Here is a 20,542-nt window from a genome sequence, read left to right on the forward strand (position 1 = left end):
GCCACCTACCTCATGCCCAAACATGGGCTTCCCGAAAGAAGACTTATAAAGCATTGGAAAGCTGAAAATCAAGACGACCCGGAAGCTTCCCTGTACACTCAGCCAAGTGACCAAGAAGCCCCGGTGGGCAGAGGAACTGCTGGTGCAGCTGAGAACTGGTCTAACGGTCTGAAAAGCAATTCTGGGTGGTAGAGAGGAGGGGCTGGCCAGGTGGCACGGGCCCCGTCGTTGGACCCCCAAAACCTGATGGCACAAGCTTCTGTGCAGGAAGATGCCCACGGACTGGCAAACCACCAGGCTGACTACAGCAGCCAGACAGCCATCTCCAAGAGGCATGACAGTGACAGCAGCATCTGGAAAGCCTCAAGGCTGGCCGTGGGCTCTCCCGACTTCCATTTCCCAAGAGCCTTTGTGTCTGCCACGTACATCGGGGGGACTCTCACTTGAGACACCACCACTGCTCACTGAACAGCAAAGTGTCAACCTAACTGTAGACATCTGGGTGTTATTCACTGTACTGTGGGGTTCTGATCCAAACGCACAACCTCTCTCTCCCCCTCTCTCATTTGGGCCACACAACACACCAGGAAGGCAGTGGCCATGCCCGTCTCCAATTTATAGATGGGAAAATTGAGGCAGGTGAAGGGGAAGTGACTGCCTCAGGGTCTCATAGTACTGGAACTCAGATCTTCCTGATTCCCCTGGTTGAAGAGCGCAGGGCGAAGGCTTGGCCCACTCTTATTTCACATAAAATGGACTCAGGGGCACCGGCCTCGGCCGACGCATGCACCCTGACCAGGTCCCTCAGTTGAGTCTCCCCGGCTGGAGTAAAGGCTCCAAGGAGAGAAAAACGCGGGAAAGGCTGCCTTAGTGGCAATGAACACTGGCCTTGATCAGAGCAAATCCCAGGGAATCGGGGAAGGCAGCGAGAAAAAGGAAACCCCCAAGCCAAAGCGGATTCGACATGGCGGCCAAAAGAACTGAGAAGCCAAGAACAGGGAAGTCTCAACGCGGGCTCTGGGGACCACCTTGACTTGCACGTGCTCTGGGGGGATCATGCCGCGGGGCCCGTGGACTTCGCAGTTTCCACAAGGCCTTCTCTCTGGGAGCCGATGGCAGCAGGCAGCCGTCAGGGGTTCCCCTCGAGGAGGGAGGCAATTGCTTCCAAGATGGAAAGTCGGGGTTGACGATATAAATAACCGTACCTACCTTTCGGGGCTCATGTTTGTATGTCCCAAGACAACACCTAAGGGATACAAGGGGACACACACACACACACACACAGTCGGAGGCCACAGCTGCCATTGGCGCTGCCCGAGCGGGGTGACTTCTGGGTACGGCCCAGGAACCAGGGAAGCCCAAGAGATCTTTTGGAGCTGAGGGCCCTGGGGGGGCCTGGCTGAGTGGATTCACAGTCTAAACTGCCTTGGACTCCCCCAAGCTTAGCAAGGCCCCATGCCACAAAGAGCTCAGGACGTGAGCAAGCTTCACTGAGAGGCCTCAATCCATTTCACTCCCCATGGCCCAGCCTGGCCAGCCCATGAAAAGGCCCCTCCCCCAACCCAGCATTTATTCTGAGACGGTCAACAAATGGTCAAAGGAGATAAAGAAATCGAAGCCATCAATAATCATATGAAAAAGTGTTATAAATCCTTCTTGATGAGAGAAATGCAAATGAAAACAACACAGAAGCACTGCCTCACACCTACACGATTGGCCAACAGGACAGGAAAGGAAAGTGATATTGCAGGAGGGGATGGGGCACAATTGGGACACTCATGCATTGTTGGTGGAGCTGTGAAAGGATCCCACCGTTCTGGAGGGCAATATGGAACTAAGTCCAAAGACCTATAAAACAATGCATACCTTTGGATCCAGGAATATCATGACTGGGTTTGTCTCCCAAAGAGATAAAAAAAGGGGGGGGGGGGACCCACTTGTACAAAAATATTGTCAGTAGTCCTTTTCGGGGTGGCCAAGAAGTGTAAATGGAGGGGATGCCACCCATTGGGGGATGGAAGCTGAAAAGGAGGGGAGGGGGGGGAGCAGATGCCGAGTGGCATACACATTACCTGGAGAACACAGTACACATTAACTGCCCTTTTGTGGAAGGATTCACCGTGATCTTGGCAAGACAAGGATCCGGGACAATTCCGAGGGACCAGGATGAAGAATTCCTCCCCCATCCATCCCAAGAGAGAACCGCTGCAATCAGATAGATGCAGACCAAAGCAGCCCATCTTTCATACTCTTTTAGTTTTCCTTTGAGGTCTGGGTTCTATAGGGGTCTTCTCTTAGAGCAATGACCACTATGGAACTGAGTTTTGTTTGATCATATGTGTATAATCCAAATTAAATTGCTTACCATCTCCAAGAGAGGAGAAAAAAGGCCAGAGCTAGACAATTTGGAACTAATAATTTCAGAAAACATATGTGGAAAATTGTTATTGCCTTTAGTGGGGAAAATAAAATATCTTTTAATTGAAAAAAAAAGGGGGGGGGGGGCCAGCTTGGACATGAAGATCAGTCTAGACATACTAAGTGAATGAAGAAAAACAAAGTGGTGTGGAAGAGAAGGCAAGAGCATGAGAAGGGGGGGCACCCCGGTCCTCACATAAAAGATAGCGCTTGGACTCTATTAAAGGAAGAGATTCAGAGGAGTGCATGGCCAGCATGTGGGGGATCAAAGGCCAGGAGAGTTGAGAAAGCTAAGTGCTAGAGGGGTCTTAATGTTCAAAGAGAGGAGGACCACCAAGTAAGAGAGTGACAGGTCAGAGCTGGACAGCAGTATACAGATGTGTTCAGTTTTTTTTCATAGTTCGGCCCTCCAATGGTCTGAGGGACAGTGAACTGGCTGCCTGTGGAAAGTTTGGGGACTCCTGCTCTGAACCCTTCCTCACCAGGTGACATTGTGAAAAGGGAATTAACACACCTTTGTTTTTTTTTTCAACTTCGGAACTCCTTTATCATTCGGAAAGATCCTTTATCATTCATAGAAAGTTCCCACCCTGAAAGACAGGAAACTGCCCTGGGCAGTGCCAGACAAATTAAGGAACTATGATTGGTTCCTGAGATGTGACCTGGGTGGAGAAGGATGTTTATAAGGTGAGACCCAGCACTAAGTAACGGATTCTGGATCGCCCTTGCGCTCTGCTGGCACTGAGATTCAGGCCCCTGCTGAAGGAGCTCTCTTATGGGTGGTGGCCCCTACTAATGGAACTCTCAGCCTTGGATTCGGATTCCTGTGTTGGTGAATTGGCCTGAAGGGAGACACTTACTCTGGGGACTCTGGCTGAAGAAATCCCCGCACTCCGGACTGGAGATTGAGCCTTTTGTCCGGGGCGAACTGAATTTCATCAGATTAGCACTTAGGGTAGGTTAGGCAATTCTCTACCTCCTTCCTACATTTCCCTCGATTGACTCTCTCTCGACTCCGAATGAACTAAACTGTTAAAGCTTTGAACAGTCTCATAATTTTAACTGTAATTATTACAATAGGCGACCACCTTTTTAACCATTAGAGCATTGCTCATTTCTATTTATACCTAAGACAATCCAGGCAAATACATCAAAAGTCTGAACTGGAGACCCTTTCTAATCCTTAAAGAGACCTTACTTACATTCATTTCTTTAAAAACAGATTTGGGGGAGATGGGTCGCTCTGTGGATAGAGAGCCAGACCCAGAGATGGGAAGTCCTGGGTTCAAATCTGAACTCAAGAAACTTCCTGGCTACGTGATCCTGGGCAAGTCACTTAACCACTCTTTTGCCTGTACTGCACAGTATTGATTCTAAGATGGGAGAGAAGGAGTGGGAAAAAAGAAATGCACAGATTCCTAGATCTTAAGGAGTCTAATAGGGACATTCTGGGAAGTCAGAGAACAAGGGAAATCTGAACAGAGGGCCTAACAACAGGAAAGCAGCAGGGTGGGCTACAACCCTACCCTAATCTCTTGCCCACACCTGTAAAGGCCCCCACTTTAGAATATAAGGCTCTTGAAGGCAGGGGACTCTTTCATGGTCTTTGTATCTACAACAATTAGCACAGTGCCTGGCATATAGTAGGTGCTTAATAAATGCATGATTGATTGGAACTGAATTATCTAGTCACTTTAGAATGAGAATTCTCAGTTTTGAAAGGAGGGCCAAAAGCCCATTTTTCTCCATTCTTTTTTTTTTAAACCCTCACTGTCCACCTTAGAATCAATCCTGTGTATTGGTTCCAAGACAGAAGAGTGGTCAGGGCTGGGCAATGGGGGCCAAGTGACTTTCCCAGGGTCACACAGCTGGGAAGTGTCTGAGGCCAGATTTCAACCCAGGACCTCCCATCTCTAGGCCTGGATCTCAATCCAGTGAGTCGCCCAGCTGCCCCCTTTCTCCATTCTTATCATTAAAACCTGGGATGTTTTATTCAATTTTCAGCAGAGCCAAGTGGCAAGCTCTTCGCTGATTTCTTACATGATAGACCCCAGGGAAGCTTGCTGAAAAACCTCCTCCCAGCTTCTTAGGCCATTCAGGCTCAGCCCAACTTTGCCAAGTTAGCCAGAAGCAAAGCTCAAAGTGGCAGGGAGGGTCAATGGCAGAGAGGATCCCTTGACCACCTGTCCCAGACCCAGCACTGGGGGCAATGTGGCCCTTCCCTGTGTCCCGAGAGACCCTTTGCTGGCTGACTGTCCTCCCTGTCTCATGATAAGCAGCCTCAGGCTGGACTAAAAGGGGATCAACCTATTCCAGCAGCACTCTTTCTCAGGTGAGATCCCAAATCGTTGGCCAACTACATCCTATCTATCCAAGCCTGGCCTTAGACAACCATTAGAGGAAGAAAAAGGGGAAAAATAAGCAACGCATGATCGAGCGAGAACCCAGCCCAACACTGAGCCATCAGGTCCTGCTGGTGAATCTCCCCCCCCAGCTCCTCTGTCAAGCTCAGAGAGGGAACGAGCCTAACTGAACAGCAAATCTAAGAGGGGAAAAAAGCTAATAGCAAAACAAGGGTAAGACAGGAATTCTGTTCACAACTGGTCAGTCCACACAGGACCTTTGCCACAGAAATGAACCAAGTGTTTGCTAAACAATCAACAACCAAAAGTCGGGAACTGCCTGTTTTTTCCCTCAAGCTCATCTCCTCAGCGTTGTCCCCAGATCCTGAATGTCCACTATGCCAGACATCTCAACAAGAACACTGTGGTGGATGACCCCCAACACGGGGAGGGGCGATGACGGACGGGACATGTACACGTGGCCAGCCTCTACCACCATACATCCAGGAGAGGGAAGGCAGTGATTTCTGGTACACATGCTCGCTCAAACACTTTGGTATCAATGAAGCTTGGAGAAAAACATAAATGAGTTACCCATCGGACCTGGGTAAAGACTGGCCAGAAAACATTTTTAAATAATCAGAGAACAGCACTCACTGGCAATATTTTACCAGTTTGACTTTGAGAATAGGAGGACTCAAAGGCAATTCTAGTATCTAAGCCCTACGAGAACTGTAATTTAGGAAGACCTCAGAGGACCAAGCTGCATCCATCAACACGAGGCAGACAATAGATAGGATGAAACAAGAGATTTCCAAATGAATATAATAAAACATTTGCATCAAGAGAGGTACCTGGTCCTTCTGTTATCATTTACATCCAATTATTTGCTAAAATCTATTCCATAGTGTCGTTGACGTGGACAATTACATCCGTGTGGGAGAGAACAAAATGGCTCTGACCATTTAGAACTCTAACTGCACCCAGTTTGACTAGTCACAAAGCTTTTACATACGAAAAGTACTTTTTGTCAGAAGTCTAGGTTCCAAAAGAAAAGCCCCACCCCGATAAGCATCTCGCTTTGTGTTTAAGTGACATGGAGTCAACGCGTATCTCAGATATTCTGTTCATAGGCCTCCCACTAATGAAACAGCCAAACGCAGGAGCCATGTGGCCAGGAATCCTGGGACAGAAGTCCCTGCCCATTTCTTCTTCAGTCATATTCAGTCCCTTCACTCTGGCAGCTAGAGAGGCCGAGAGGGGACACATTGCAACGAAACACTGATACACCTTGAAAACCTCTGCTAAGCTTTTCCTTTCTCCGGTACATAAACCAGAGCCTGAAATTCTCATTCCTCTACAGTCTAAAAAATATTGGGCTTCTTGGGGGAGCTAGAAGAACCCCCGTACAAAAGAATCTAAAGGAGAGCCGCATTTCTTCCTAAGGACAGAAGATATAAAAAAGGGGCTTGACTCCAAATGGATTTCTAGAGCCCCTCCTCCATTCAAGAAACCTTTTCAACAGAGCCGACTGGACATCCATTCTTGGAGTTCTTAAGTGAGAGACCTTAGGGAAGTTTCCTGATCTCTTCCCAGCTTCTTATTTCAAAGTTGAAACAAAAAAGTGAGTCATTTTCAAAAACTTATGACAATTTCTAGAAGCAAAAGCCATTCTGCATCTCTCATCCAACATGAACTTGTTTACCCCCAATATAAACACCCGCACGCACACATACACGCACACACACATATACACAAATAAAAAGGGTGGTTGTTTTTTTACCTAAATGCAAACTGGATGAAGATCCGTGTGATGACAGTGATGGCGGTGGCGTAAGACAATGTCCTGGCGTTTGGCTTGGCAGAGGCATGCCTATTGGGCTTGGAGAGGAGGAAAATCCCAGACTATTGTAAAATGGCGGCCCTACGGGAGGAGCTAGGCTGCTACTAGATCTTTTGTACAGTTCAGAGCTAGTAGACAGAGAATCTCTCCTTGTGGCACTACTACTTGCAGAACTGCCAACTGAAGAAGAAATAAAAAAAACCCTAATTACATATAGTGGTAACTGGAGAATACCTCTCTCCCCAACTACTTCTGAGCCCAGATAACAGAAGGGAGCACAGTCATCGTCAGGTAAACAGCATTGGGGAGACAACAGTTACTCTACAAACAAATCCAGCAGGTACTAGCACACCCCAAGGAGTCACAGGTCAGACTTCTGATGGTGTTGCTCAAGTTTGAGTCCTGATAGGGGGGCTCTTTTCGGTCCTAGGCCCGATGAACATCAAAAAGTCAAATTTGGGTAGTTTCCTAATCTCAGGAAACTAGGCCTTGGAGCTTCCCATTCAATCTTTTCTAGTCACAAAAGGAAAAAGTTACAGTGATCAGAGGGGAAAAAAATCAAGAATGGTGTCCTGAGAGCACATCTGCTTTGGCATCTGGCTTGGACTTCAGACAATGCCACCTGATGGGAAGTTCGTATTGGCCCGAATAGCAGAGGCTTCTGAAACATGAATCATGACTCCTCGTGCCATGAATCCTCCCAGAATATCCCTGTCTAATGGCCTAATCCTTCTGATTGGACCCCTAAGATGGCCTCCCAACTCTGCTGAACTCCCTCTTCAGGCTCCTCCCTATTTTCTCCTCCATCCCAGCTCTCCATCTCCACTGGATGTCAGCTCCCTCTCTCACCACTCTTTATGGCCAAGAAATCTGGATTCAATTCCCACATGGTGCTGCCAAGCTGAGCACTGGCCCCAGTAGGGATGGCCAAACGGTGACTGTGTGCGATGCAGGGACTCTTCCGTACCCCAACACCTCCTCAGATGTGGCACATCTAAACTGTTTCCTGCCTCACCATGATTCTGAGAAGATCTCGGCTCCTGGGAGATCCGGTTAGAGGGGAGACGAAATCTGTCCAGGTGTCAAAAACTCTGCTGGATATTCGGACCAATACAGCCATTCTGTTCTAGACAGCTTCATGTGTTCTAGAAAGACTTGGCTTTCCCATGGAAAGTTTTTGAGGGGTGGATACATACAGAACATAGATTGGAAAGAGAACTGAGCAGAGCACAAGGCGGGCTTGCACAGCTAGCTAAGCTAACAAATACAAGTATGAAATTTGAACATGCTGGCACAACCAAAGATAAAATTTTAGGGAGGAAAGAGACTTAAAAGGGGACAAAACTTAGTCAACCTTGCTGCCGGGCAATCTGTCTTCTTTTAAAAAATCATTAACACGGGAAACGTTTTATGGACAAATTTCAAATAACCATGAAATAGTAAAATGTGATATTTTAAAAATACTAAAAAAAAAATTATCCATTTTTCCAGGAAGGACAATTAAACTGTTTCTGGATAAAGACAGGAGAAGCTCTGTTGGGACTGGGCTTGGCAAGGCTGTTCAGGGATGTGTCAGACCAACTAAATCCATTTAAGAGGACACTGTTCAAAGTGACTCTTCTCACGTTGTTATCTCCGTTACAAATGGCTGTCTTTGCTGGAAGAGAGCAGCTAGCTCTTTCCAAAATGAGGCTGCTTCATGGTTTTGTTCCTTGCAAAAAACCAGGGTGACAGTAACTCAGAACATGATCCCCCTTCTTTCCCCACCCAAAGGTCAAATCAAACCAAATACTGAAAACTCATGAAGAAAATCTTTCCCTCAAGCCCCACAAGAAACAGTTGAGTGAGTATTGCTTAAACTAGCTCAGAAAACCAGGAGTCTGGGTCCCCCTAGCTCAATGACACAACAGGCTGACAATGGGGTTTTTAGACTGCCAGCAACTGCTCAATCTAGTGACTGACTCCCATTCCTGAAGAGATGGGCCAAGGAAAAAGGGATGGTTGGGGGGGGGGGGGGTCATAGCTGATGACTGAGCCTTCTCTCCCAACCCAGATCAATGCTCCGCTTGAATGGGAATCATTGGAGACTGGCCAGTCGGCAAGTAAGGTTCTGCACATGCCCTGAAAGGGCAAAGGCCCACTGTGTGCGCTAAGCCTTCATTTGTCGGCTCTGCATCCCCGGGCAGGATTGGGTCCTTGGGCTGAATTGTGTCTACACAGTCATGGAAGGGAATGGGCCATGGGAGCACCTACTGGGAAGAGAAGACACTGCCTGACAGGGCAGTGGGCTTGAGCAAGGAGGCAGGGCCAAGCTCCTCAGCCACAGGGATGCCATGACTTCAGAGGTTTCAGAAGGTGGGCAAGGCTAAGTCTGCAGGGGCCAAAATTGAGTCTTGAAAAACTAAAAGCAGGTCATCAAGGCAAGTGATGGAGGGACTCTTTCCCTAAACATTAAGGTTCTCATTGAAAAAGGCCAAGAAAAAGTCGGTTTAGGAATTCCAAGTCTGCAGCTCCTGAAAAGTGTTGGGGCTTTAGTTTAGAACTGTTTGCCACCACACCACACTGCATTTCAATGAAGAGAAAATTAAGGTAATCACAAACCACCAAAGCATAGGAATTCCATGATAAGCACGTCATTTGTCCAAAGGAATAAGGGGCAAGCCACTGATGGCTAAAATGTATTATCCAAAAAACTTCTAAAGACAAGAAAATGCCTTTTACAAAAAGCACCATATTTGGAAGAACTCTAGGTTGCTTGAAATGCATTAAAATTTGTATTGTAAAACTAAGAAAGAAGACCCAATGGATACTGCCTTATTTTTCTTTCTGTTGAATTAAGAGAAGATCTGTGATTCCTATTTTCATTTAAAATTCTAATCATTAAAAAGGAGCTTCGGGACACAAAGGACACTTACCAGATGAGCCAAAGCCGCCGAGAGCAGAGCCCAGAGCAGCCCCCAAGGAGCTGCCACTCCCAAAGCCCAGAGACGTGCCTCCAGGCTGGCCTGGACCATGAGAAAACAAGGAGCTGCTCTGGGAGGTGCTGGTCAGAGAGCTACTCCCATAAAATGAACTGGACTGCAGATTTGCATTGGGCTGAGGAGGAGGCTGCTGAGGGGGCGGCGGCGGCGGCGGCTGGGTGCCAAGAGGCCGGAAGAGTCCATTGGTGGCTCCTGTCAGACTGTTGGCAGTCCCTCCGGCAGAAGCTGCAGCTGCTGCAAGACACAAGTGAGGAATCCAATGCACGAGGACCCAGAAAGAGACCTGTCTCTAAGAAGAAAACCGCCGTCCTGCCAACTTACCAGCCTGGGCTGCTGCCGAACTAATGAGGACAGGTGTGGAGGCCACAAGGCGGACTGGGGCGCCCAGGCCCGTTCTTGCTCCAGGGCCCACCACTAAGGCACCAGTCTGGTCATAGTAGGCGGTTGGGGCAAGGACTTGGTAGCCTAGAGGTTGGGAGAGACAAAGGGACAGGCTCAACAGGGCTTCTCTCATGAGAAAGCACCAGACTGGGAAGTGGCGTGGGAACTCAAAGGAAGCCAAGCAATCCCCAAAGAGGAAAGCTTCACTTCACCATCATGAGTCCACCTACAAACCCAGCATCCTCCACCCACTGTCCTTGTTCCAGCTTGTCCTTGTATTCCTGCTTTCCCATTCACAGGCCGCCCACCTGATGTGAAAAATCTGTTCAACTATAGCTTAATCCTATTTACTACTTAGCTTTAATCTGAATGAAAGAAGTACCAGGTTGTCCATGAAAACCCAGGGAGGATCCCAAAGGTGCACAACCCAAATGGGAATGGGTCTGCACCAAAATGGGCCACGGGACCCAAGGTGCTCTGGCACCTCCGACTTAAACAACCCTGCTGAGCATGAAGATCATGAGCAGATGGGGGAAGAGAAAGCCTTGGGGGATCAGTGCAGCCCAGAGAAGAGTAAGGCCCTAGATCATGGCCAATTGTATACCTGGCATACCAGTGGCAAGACCCTGCCCAAAAGCCAGAGCGGGATTAGCAGCGGCGGCGGCAGCGGCAGCGGCGGCGGCGGCGGCGGCAGCAGCAGCGGCAAGGGATTCTGCTGGCTGCCCCTGCTGAGCCTGGTTAGGAGTGAGAGGGCGCTGACTGGCTCCAGCCCGGAGAACCTACAAAAGAGAGACCGAGAAATCACCTGACCAAACAAAATCAGGAATCTGAGCCACCTCACTATTTTATAACTTTACAAACGTCAAGGGAACAAAAGCAAAGGTCTGGTCCCCAATCAAATATGTAGGCGGGGCCTGAAGTCGGCTCTGGAAATTGCAGGAGCTGACAGACTCCATCCCGAAGATTCAGCTTCTCCATCTTTAATGGAGTAAATGACCTCCATTCCAAGCATGGTCCCCCAGTACTGAACTGTTCTCACGTCATTTCACTACCACAGATGTTTAACTTTCACAGGTTTTTGCTTTATCCCCAAGTTGCACTGAAAAAACAACTTCCTTCTTTTAAATGACAAAAGTAAGTGGAATTCTCATCATCAAGTTGGAATTCACCAAGCAAACCTGAGGCATCTCTAGGAATAAATAACTTCCTGCACTCTCATTCCCAAACCTAAACGTTTCCCCAAACTCTTTTTTTCAGTTCTACTGAGGTTCCAGATTAAGTGCAAATGTGTCTAAAATCAGATAAGGTCCGTTTGGACGAGGGCAGAACAAGCTCCGAGAACCGGACCATTCAGAACCAAGCGGTCAAGTTTTAAAATGCAGCTGTGACAATTAAACAGTTAGAAGGGGCAGCTGAGGCGTAAAGGGTTCCTCGGTGCTTGGGAAGGCTCCGTTTGTGGAGATCCAAATGGATCTTTGAGAACAAAACAAAACAAATGAGAAATGGGCTGATTAGGAATACTAAGTAAGACAGAGTCCCAGATGGGGAACAGCCCGAAGCTCCTGGAAGGACAGACTGGCAGCCACTAGGACGTGTAGAAAGGCCACAAGCTTTCTTCACGGGCAATGGGGTGACAAGAGGCCTATGGAAATCCTTACCATGTCACGGCCTTGTTCCCCATAACGCATGGCCTTGAGCGGAGAGCCCCAAAGACCACAGTGCCGTTGCAGTGACAAGCACACAGTGCCCATCAAAGAGAACTCTTTGGTTGCTGTGATTGTTCTCCCAGGCCACATTAGAAAGAAAGTGCACGCTCAGGCAGTGTTCTGTGCTTAAGTTATGGACTGGCCAGCAAGCGCAGTGAGCTCATTAGGAAGCCTGTTACCAACAGGACTTTAGGCCTCCCGAGTGTTACTTTCTTAACAGACAAAGCTCAAAGGTACATGGGGTTTTGCTTTTAAAAAAGAATCAACAACAGAACCCGTTACCATCTGTGCTAGAATTGACCCTAAGTATCAGTTCCAAAGCAGAAGAGGGCTAAGCGACGTGCCGCGGTCACCTAGCTAGGAAGAGGCCACGCTGGAAGCCAAAACCTCCCAGCTCCAGGGCCGGCTCTCTGGAAGGCGACTGCTGATAAAAATATTCTCCCTTTCCCTTAGTCTTCTTCAATAACCCTCACGAATGACGCAGAGAGATGACAGAGCCGGGGGAGCTCTGTACACAGTAACGGCAAAACTATGCGATGGTCAGCTGGGAGAGGCCTGGCTACTCTCGGCCATAGTGACCCGGACCCATCAGGAGGAGAGACGACAGAGAAAGGACTTCCTGCGGGGTCAGATGCAGATCCAAGCAGACGATTTCTCACTTGAGCTTCTTTGGGGGCTTGAGGTTCCTAGGACTATTCTCTTACAACAGTGACCAATACACAGTTTCAGATGATGAGACCCAAATCAAATCACGTGCCATCTCTGGGGAGACAATTTGGACCTAATAATTTGTTAATTACATGTAATTGGGAAAATAAAATATCAAAAAGTAGTAATAATCCACAGTTGAAAATTGTCCTGGCTTGGGGACAGCTGGGTGCCTTAATGGTTAGAGCTAGGCCTACAGATGGGAGCTGTTGGGTTCAAATGTGGCCTCAGACACTTCCTAGCTGAGTGACCCTGGGCAAGTCACTTGCTCTCCATTGGCTAGCCCTCACCACTCTCGTGCCTTGGGACCAATACATAGTATCGATTCTAAGATGGACGGTGAGGGAAAGCTGGCCTGGCTTTGAGTCACAGAATCATCTATCGATCAGCCTGGTCATCACCCACTAGTCAGAACGAAGGTGCAGGCCCCTGGGAAGGCACTTACCTGTTGCTGCCCGGGAGGTGGCGCCTGGGATGCAGCCTGCTGACTGGCTGCACTTGTGGCGGCAGCTGCAGCTTGCTGCTGGAATAAATTCGCTGGATACACCCCCCAGGGCACGCCATAATACTGGGGAGGGACCATGGCAGGACCTAGCCGAAACAGGAGAAGGAAGGGTTAATTCATGCTGGCTTGTGAACATTCCAAATGACCAATTGCCACAAATACGAAATTGGAGACATCCCAAAGAATCACTGTTCAGATTAAAAGCCTCTTCGATTCTGCTGGACACTAAGGAGAAGGGGGGATGAGCTGCCAGAAGGGGAAGGAGGCCTGGGAGGGCTGACTATTTCTCTCTGTCCTAGGGTCTAGAGTGCAAAAGGAGGCCAGATCCCACCTGGGCCAACCCTGCCTCGTTCCAGACTGGAGAACTGAGGCCTCAGACAGCACGCTGATGCCAAATCTGCCCACGTTAAAAAGAGCGATGCTCGTACAAAAATGTGTGTTGTCAAGACGGGTCACTGGCCTCATCCTATAAGGTGAAAACATTTGGGCCAATTGCTTCAAGCAACCTATCAATGAACACAGAATTAGCTCTGGGGAAAACTAGAGAGAGCTTTCATGGCGTGATTAGAAAAATGAGATGGGGAGGAATCCAGTGGGAGACTGAAAGGCTAACATGACTTGTGACCTGCATATAGTAGGTGCTTAAATTCAATCTCGACACAGCTGATTCCAAGGGATGCCAGTTTCTAATAGAGGCTAGTCAATCATCTGTCCAGAAGGCCGGACAGTCCAACTGACCAAATGCACTGGTTGTCCTTCTCCTCCAAAGCACCAAGAGACACCCCCAGACACCTGCCTGACTCAGCACCCACAAACTCCCCCAACACATGCCAGACACAACAGGACGTGTCATTGCTCTGTTGTTACAGGCTGGAGGCGCCTTACCTGCTAGTGTCGCTGCCAAGCCTGCTGCGGTGTAAGGGTCAGTGCCAGGGGGGGCAGCACTAATAATGTAGGGGTTTGGCACAAAAGCAGCTGGAGCAAGACCTGCGGAGAAGACGCCGGCTGGAGGAGAAAGGAGAGTGAATGATGAGACTTATTTCCAAGAGAGCAGATCATGCTAGAGACTTAACACAATGGAGAGGGAGGGAGGAAGGCGGAAACTGATCCTCACATTCCCCAGGGAGGTAGGTGCTATCTTGACCCCCCAAGTGTTCGAAGCCGGATCTGAACTTGGGGGTTCCTGACTCCAAGCCCAGCTGTCTCTAAAGACTCTAGAGTTCCAGAAATCCCATCCTACAATATTTGAAAAATAAAAAGGAATCCCCTCCAGAGAGGGAAACACCCTGAGTCTAGGTCAGGGGAGAGAAACCGTCTCAGTCTCACCCCCTTGGCACCTGGGGAGCCAGAGGCACTGAGGAGTCAGTGGCAGGGGAATGGGTATCCTCTAGACTCTCTCTGTCCAACCACCACTCCTGAATTCCCCACACCACCCCCTCCCCAGTCATGCACTTGCCAAGCTCCAGTACAGCACTCTCCTGCCTTCCTGTACGTGTTCACCCTCTGCCTCCATCTTCCCTTCCTCTCCAACGCCTGTCCTTATGCTGCGGAGTATCAAGAACACTGTCCCCCCCATCACCCAGTGCCTCAACTTCCTTGTGCTCCAGGCCATTGGCCGTCACATCTACGTTCATTACCACTGCAATCCCCTCGGCTGATGCCCATCTGTTCTCACTGTTCCCTCCCCCTTTGTCTCCAAAACCCAAGCCCGGTGGTTCATCAGCATGACCTCCGATTCCTTGAGCCCATCACTACTGACCCTTTCCTTCCTCCCCATCTCAAGCCCTTGGCTACAGCCTCTAAGTGCCTTGCCCTTTCCTTGTCGCCACTGGTCCTGCCAAACACCTAAGCCTTGCATTCTTTCCACCAGAATGACAGCTGGTATCTCAGTGAGTGGACAAAGCCCTGAGCCTGGAGTCAGGAAGAGCCAGGTTCCAGTCTGGCCCCTGACACTTCTGAGCTGGAAGATCCTGGACAAGTCGAGTCACTTCCCCTCCGGGTGCCTCGGTGTCCTTGATGGTACAAACCCCTCCAGGGCCGTTGTGAGGATGAGATGAGAACCTAGCTGGAAAGCACAGCTGGTCCTTAAAACATGTTTGTTTCTCTTTTCTTCCACCTGATGTCTTAGGGCTTCATCAGGTGATGAACAAAGCTGGAGAAAATCCCCAGACGCAGAAGGGATCCACTACCAAGTGATGACAGCCTCAGGGCAGCAAGGCCATCTTTTTAGACCCTCCTCCCTCTGAACCCTTTCGAGCCTGCTCAGAACTGCCAGGCCTCCCCTCCTCCCCCAACCGTCCCAGGCGAGAACCTTGTTTTGTATCTCTCTGAAGAAAGTGGAGGTGCTGGGCCAACGTCTTCTTATTCCTTCACCATCCCGCATTCCTCAGACACCTTCTGACACCCCGACGATGGTCGTGGTTGGTTCTCCATGTACACTGAGCATTCACGTGGGCCTCTTATTGAAAACCAGCCAACAGCTGCTGTAGGGGAGAGGATGCTCCTGGTCACACTGGGAACAAGGTCTTGGATGGCAGTGGCGGTGGCAGCAAAACGGAATGAGCCAGGCATCCTCCATGCCGACACAAGGGTGGCTTTCCATGTGGACACACCAGCACCTTAGGGCCAGCCTTGCAATGGCCACAGCACTCCTTCCCAAGATGGCCTCATTGAGCCCCATCACAGCCCCCAGGATCCACCCTCTAACACAGCAGGGCCCACCAGGTCATTAATCCTCATGGTCACTCGTGAACAGGGTCCAGACACACTGCCTCCAGTGGCCCAGAAGGCCTCACAATCTCTGACAGTCTCCCAGTCATCTTCATCAGAAGTGGATTTAGTAAGCAATCTGCAAAGGTCTGATTTCCCAGCAGTGAACCTAGTACCAGGCAGCTTCTCTAAGTTCCTGGCAAGTGTTCTCAGCCTAATGAAAACGGGGAAAAGGTCGTCTTCAGCCCAGCCCAGAGGCACTCCCTCGAAGGGGAGCTTCTGTTGGGCTTAGCGGGGGTGAAGAGGAAGACGCTTCCAGACCTGAATGTCCATGGTAATCATGTGAGCAAGGATGGGAACTATTCCAGACTGTCACCAGCAAACATGTCGGGGAACCTGGTTATCTGGTCGCAGCTGGTCTGACCTAGAGATTCCGAGGCCAAAGGCTTAGGAGGTCTTGATGGACAGGACACGGCACCGACGACCATCCACTCCTGAACTACGTGTGAGGCCCGGTCTGGAGATGAGGGCAACTTGGGGTAGTCAGCCAACAAGCACTTAGTAAGTGCCTCCTGCGTGCCAGATAAAAGGCCTTGGGGGGAACCACAGCAAGAGAACTGCTAGGCCTGGAATTGGTCAAACTTGGGTTCAAATCTGGCCACAGACAGTAGGTGGGCAAGTCACTTCAGCTGTCTACCTCCGACTCCTCGTCCCTCCTAGGGTGGTTTTAAGGATCCAAAGAGAACTGTTTGGCCAGAGTCGGACACAACTTCAAGGGCTATGAAAAGGATCGTTTTGTCTTCAGACCAAACAACGTGTGCATACGATAGTCTATTTAAAGCCCAGCTGTCAGTGTGTATATATGAAGGACAAAAAGGAAGTGGTGTGGGTACCACGGTCTGAGCAGAAAGAAGATGGCCTTTAAAGTGACCTCTGAAGGAAAAGCTCAGTCTTGTCCACTAGGCAGAGAGGAGGCGGCGGCTCCGTAAAACGAGAGTACAACATGGGCACACTTGCCTTTGAGTGCCTGCCTGCACCTGACCAAGGCCCCCAAGACTCTGCCTTCTAGCCATGCCCACTCCTAACAGCCCTCCCATCGGGCTCTCTGCTGCCCCTTCTCTGCTCTCTCCAGGCACCTAGAATGTGGGACAAAACCAGGCTGGCTAGAACATTACTGGTGGAGCACCACTGTGGAAAACAACTTGGAAGCAGGCCCAAAGGACTAGCAAATCATGCAAAACCACCACTGGACTAGCTCCCAAAGAGATCCAAGACAAAAAGGAAAAGGTGGACAAAAACGTCTATAGGATCTTCGTGGTAGCAAAGAAGTAGGAATCGAAGGGAAAGGACGGTGATGGAATACAACTGTGCCATGACAAACAGAAGGTTTCTGAGAAATCTGGGAAGATCTGTGCGCAGAACCAGGAAAATAACAGACACAACACTAGTAAGAAAAACCCAATGAGAAAGCTAAAGAAGTCTTAAGAACGCAATGATACACTCCACTTCCAAGGGACTTCTGGGGAATTATGGCTCTCTCCCCAACCAGATAGGAACCAAGAGGCCAGAATGATGTGAACATTCAGAGGAAGAACTGTGGGAGCAGAGACACAGAAGAAAAACAACTGCTTGATCACATGGATCAAGGGGGATATGATTGGGGATGTAGCCTCTAAATGAAAACCCTAGTGCAAACATCAACAACATGGAAATAGGTTTTGATCAAGGACACACACAAAACCCAGGGGGAAAATGTTCTAAATCGACTAATTAAAAAAAAAAAGAATACAGAATGGTGTGGAAATGTGAGAAGAAAAAGATAGATTTTCATTTGAGAAAAATGTATTTTAAATTAAAAAGCAAAGAATTAGAAGGGGCTGTAGTGCCAGGCCTAGAGCTCTATGGAAGGTCCTGAGTTCCATTCTGCCTGCATGTTTCCCTTGGACTTGGCCCAAGGCTAGAAGTCGGGCTAAAGGGTACTTCCTGGAAGGACCCTCCTTCCTGTGTAGCCTTATCCTGTTTAAAGGGGATGGCCAGGCCAGTCATCCTTCATCCTTCTTCTCCAGGTTGCCTTCTCAGCTCTCCCTGATGACAGACTTCTTCCCCTATGCTAGTCAGTGCTTTGCCACAGACTCAAGAAGGCAATATTCCAAAGGGCCTGTTGCTCCCAGTGGATGCTCCTTGTGCTTTGTGGGACTGTAATTAAATGTGTATGCTGCTTACTTAGTAATAGCAAACAGCTATTCCTTTCAAGTTTATAAAGCACTTAACATGCACTACCTCATTCAACCTTTGTAACAATCTACTCCTATTTTACAGATGAGGAACCGAGGTAGGTGGCCTGGGTCTAGCACTTTATCCACAGTATCCTCTAACTGTGACTAATTTAATAAACTCAGAGAACAGCAGAAGGATGAAAGTTGTCCTCAAATGGCAAGAAGAGCCCCCTGGGATGACAGGTGGCGGCCCCCTTGGGGACGAGCTTGCAGTAGTGCTTTCCATGAGCACTTTCAATCCCCGGACTATTCTTAGGGATTCCTTCGGTCGCCCTCAGGCCCTCGAGTGCTCTCACTCAGAGCCGTGTGAATGGATGGAACATTTTTATACCAAGAGAGACAAGGGGGACGAGCACGCAAACACACATCCTATTCCAAAAGGGAATCATTTCTAGGAAAGCATCACTGTTTCAAGAAACGGGGATTCAATGACCGATCTGAGCTGCTCGTCGATATGCAGATCCAGACATCCAGACAGCCCCAGGCAGGATAATCCTGAGGGAGCCAATGTATCCATGGTGTCTCCTCCATTAGACTTGGAGCTCCAGAAGACTGGTTCTCACCTTTCTTGTTAGCTCCAAAACGGTTTCTGGACTTGGCTCAACTCCGAAGTACCGATTTCAATGTACCTCTGCATTCTGGGCAGAAAGCCTCAGGCTCCAGGTGATGTCAGACATGGCTGATGTGCTGGCTTTTCTGGCCTAGCTATCTTTCTTCCAACACTTGGATACGCTGGGTCAATGGATAGAGGTGGGAGGAAAAGTTCCCAGAACGTGCTGGGAAGTGACAACATTTTTTAAAAGCATCAATAAAGCACTTGTTGAAAGCAAAATCACGCACAGGAGTCCTCACTGCATCCCTCTCCCTAATAAAACAAATAAGGCCAGCCTCAGAACAGGGAGAAGGAGGCAGGCCTGTGCACTTTATTCCCAAGCCAAGTGTACAATGGAAAGCTCTTAGTTCACGTCCACTAATGGAACGTTTCCTTTTGTTAAAGTTATGGGATTTGGGAGCAAGGCCATTTCTACGTAGAGGCTGTACCCCTGAATCCTGACCCATGTTACATCCTACACTATCCCATTCCGAAAGCCTGGACACCAAGCATCCCTTGCGCTCCTAAGGCCCCTCCTGGCTCCCCTTCTTTCTTTGACTCTTTGTTGCTCAAGGTTCTAAAGCTCTAGGGAGCTATGGCTGCCAATAGCAGGTTCAAGGCCAGACCCAAAGAGGAAGAACAAACAGGGGGAGCTTTCAGGAGGCCCCTCTTACCACCGCCAAAAAGGCAAGGAGAGTGGGCTTGGCAAGCAGACCACACTGCCTGGGGCGCCCACAGCCTGCAAGCCAGTCCCAGGCCAATGAAAATTTGGTATACAAACGGAGAAAAAAGGATTCACTGAGCCTGTGCAGGAATTCAACAATTTGCTCAGAAGAAGCCCCCATGGCAGAGCGAGGGCTGAACTAATACTTGCAGGGCATTGCAGCCATGACAATGTCCCCACAGCAGATGACTGCGAGAAGGAACGTCAATCTCCTCAGACCCACACGACAAGCCTGGCTGGGAAGGACCCCATATTACAGAGGGGGAAGGGAAGGAGGCATCAGGTCAGTGACTTGCCCAGGACCACAGGGCCAGATGAGGCCAGAGGCATCCCACACACGTGTACGTGGGTGACCTGGCCAGGGCATCCCACCACGTTTCCTCTTCCTATTTCTCCAGTGTATAAGGCAGCGCCGACGCTCTGGCCTGGCACACACGCAGACTGGGCCCCGTCCCTGTGCCAGGAGCTGCTTGCTAAGCATGTGCTCCCGCGAGGTAGCGACCCACTTCAGAGGAGGCTTCCCCCGGCCCCCACTTACCAATGTGGGGCTGCTGGGCCGCAGCTAACGCATACTGCTGCTGCTGGGCGGCCGTTAACTGCTGGACGGTGAGCGCGCTGGTCCTCTGGAAGAGCTAGGAGACAGAGACGCCCACTTCAGATGTGCTTTGTCCACCTCCTCCTCGGCCCAGATGTCCCCTGGGAGCCCAGATTACCTGCTGCGGCTGAGAGTTGTAATCAAAGAGGCCAACAGCAGCCCCTGAAGAGTCCATCGGCACCTGGTTTCCAGGGTAGTCAAACTGCAGGGAATCCAGGCCCACCTGCTCCATGGCATCCAAAGTCTGGGCTTCGGGGCTGGGGAACTCCTCCACGAGGGGTTTATTAGCTACAGGATTGGGGAGAGGACCCAGTCCTTCGGGAGGATTTGAATTGGGGCCCAGGCGCTCAGCTACTTCTGTGGGGGAAGCTTGGCGGCTTCCTGGAGTACGACTAAATAAAAAGAATTGGGGAGGATCAGGAAGTGGAGAAGCCACAGTCACCAGTTACAATGTGCTAAAGAAACACAGGCTAGACCCCCCCACCCCCAGCCCCTCCTAACCCAAGCCAAGAGAGGCTGGCTGCCCAGCATACTGAGAGCTGGGATGGGCCCCGGGCGTCCCTGGGCCCTCAGAGAACCGAGGAGGCCCAGGACAAAGGGTGCCGAGAAGGACCACAGAGGCCAGCTAAGCCAAATCCTTCACAGTGCAGGGAAATGGATGCATCGGGCAGGCGAGGAAAGTGGGGATGAGTCCGTCCAGGGAGTGACAAAGGTAGAATGGACTAGGAATTGAGTGCCTGCTGTGGGCCAGGAACTGGGCTA

At 49.7% G+C, this 20,542-nt stretch overlaps 1 protein-coding gene across 11 annotated transcripts in view; it reads right to left on the reverse strand.

The window, feature by feature from the left end:
- The window catches only part of PUM2 (pumilio RNA binding family member 2), a 70,313-nt gene that overhangs the window by 14,838 nt on the left and 34,933 nt on the right, over positions 1-20,542 (reverse strand). For 6 of the 11 annotated variants that reach the window (XM_001369389.5, XM_007477938.3, XM_007477940.3 and 3 more), the window contains 8 exons: positions 19,899-20,172; positions 19,724-19,817; positions 13,770-13,889; positions 12,825-12,970; positions 10,570-10,744; positions 9,906-10,049; positions 9,519-9,818; positions 6,544-6,783 (listed from right to left, as the gene is read on the reverse strand). In XM_001369389.5, the coding sequence (XP_001369426.1) occupies positions 6,544-6,783; positions 9,519-9,818; positions 9,906-10,049; positions 10,570-10,744; positions 12,825-12,970; positions 13,770-13,889; positions 19,724-19,817; positions 19,899-20,172 (1,493 nt within the window). The remainder of the gene's footprint in view (positions 1-6,543; positions 6,784-9,518; positions 9,819-9,905; positions 10,050-10,569; positions 10,745-12,824; positions 12,971-13,769; positions 13,890-19,723; positions 19,818-19,898; positions 20,173-20,542) is intronic. The other 5 variants (XM_003339883.4, XM_007477941.3, XM_056814877.1 and 2 more) reach the window with 2 other exon arrangements.

This window comes from Monodelphis domestica, chromosome 1 (genome assembly GCF_027887165.1).
Source record: "Monodelphis domestica isolate mMonDom1 chromosome 1, mMonDom1.pri, whole genome shotgun sequence".
NCBI classification, from domain to species: Eukaryota; Metazoa; Chordata; class Mammalia; order Didelphimorphia; family Didelphidae; genus Monodelphis; species Monodelphis domestica.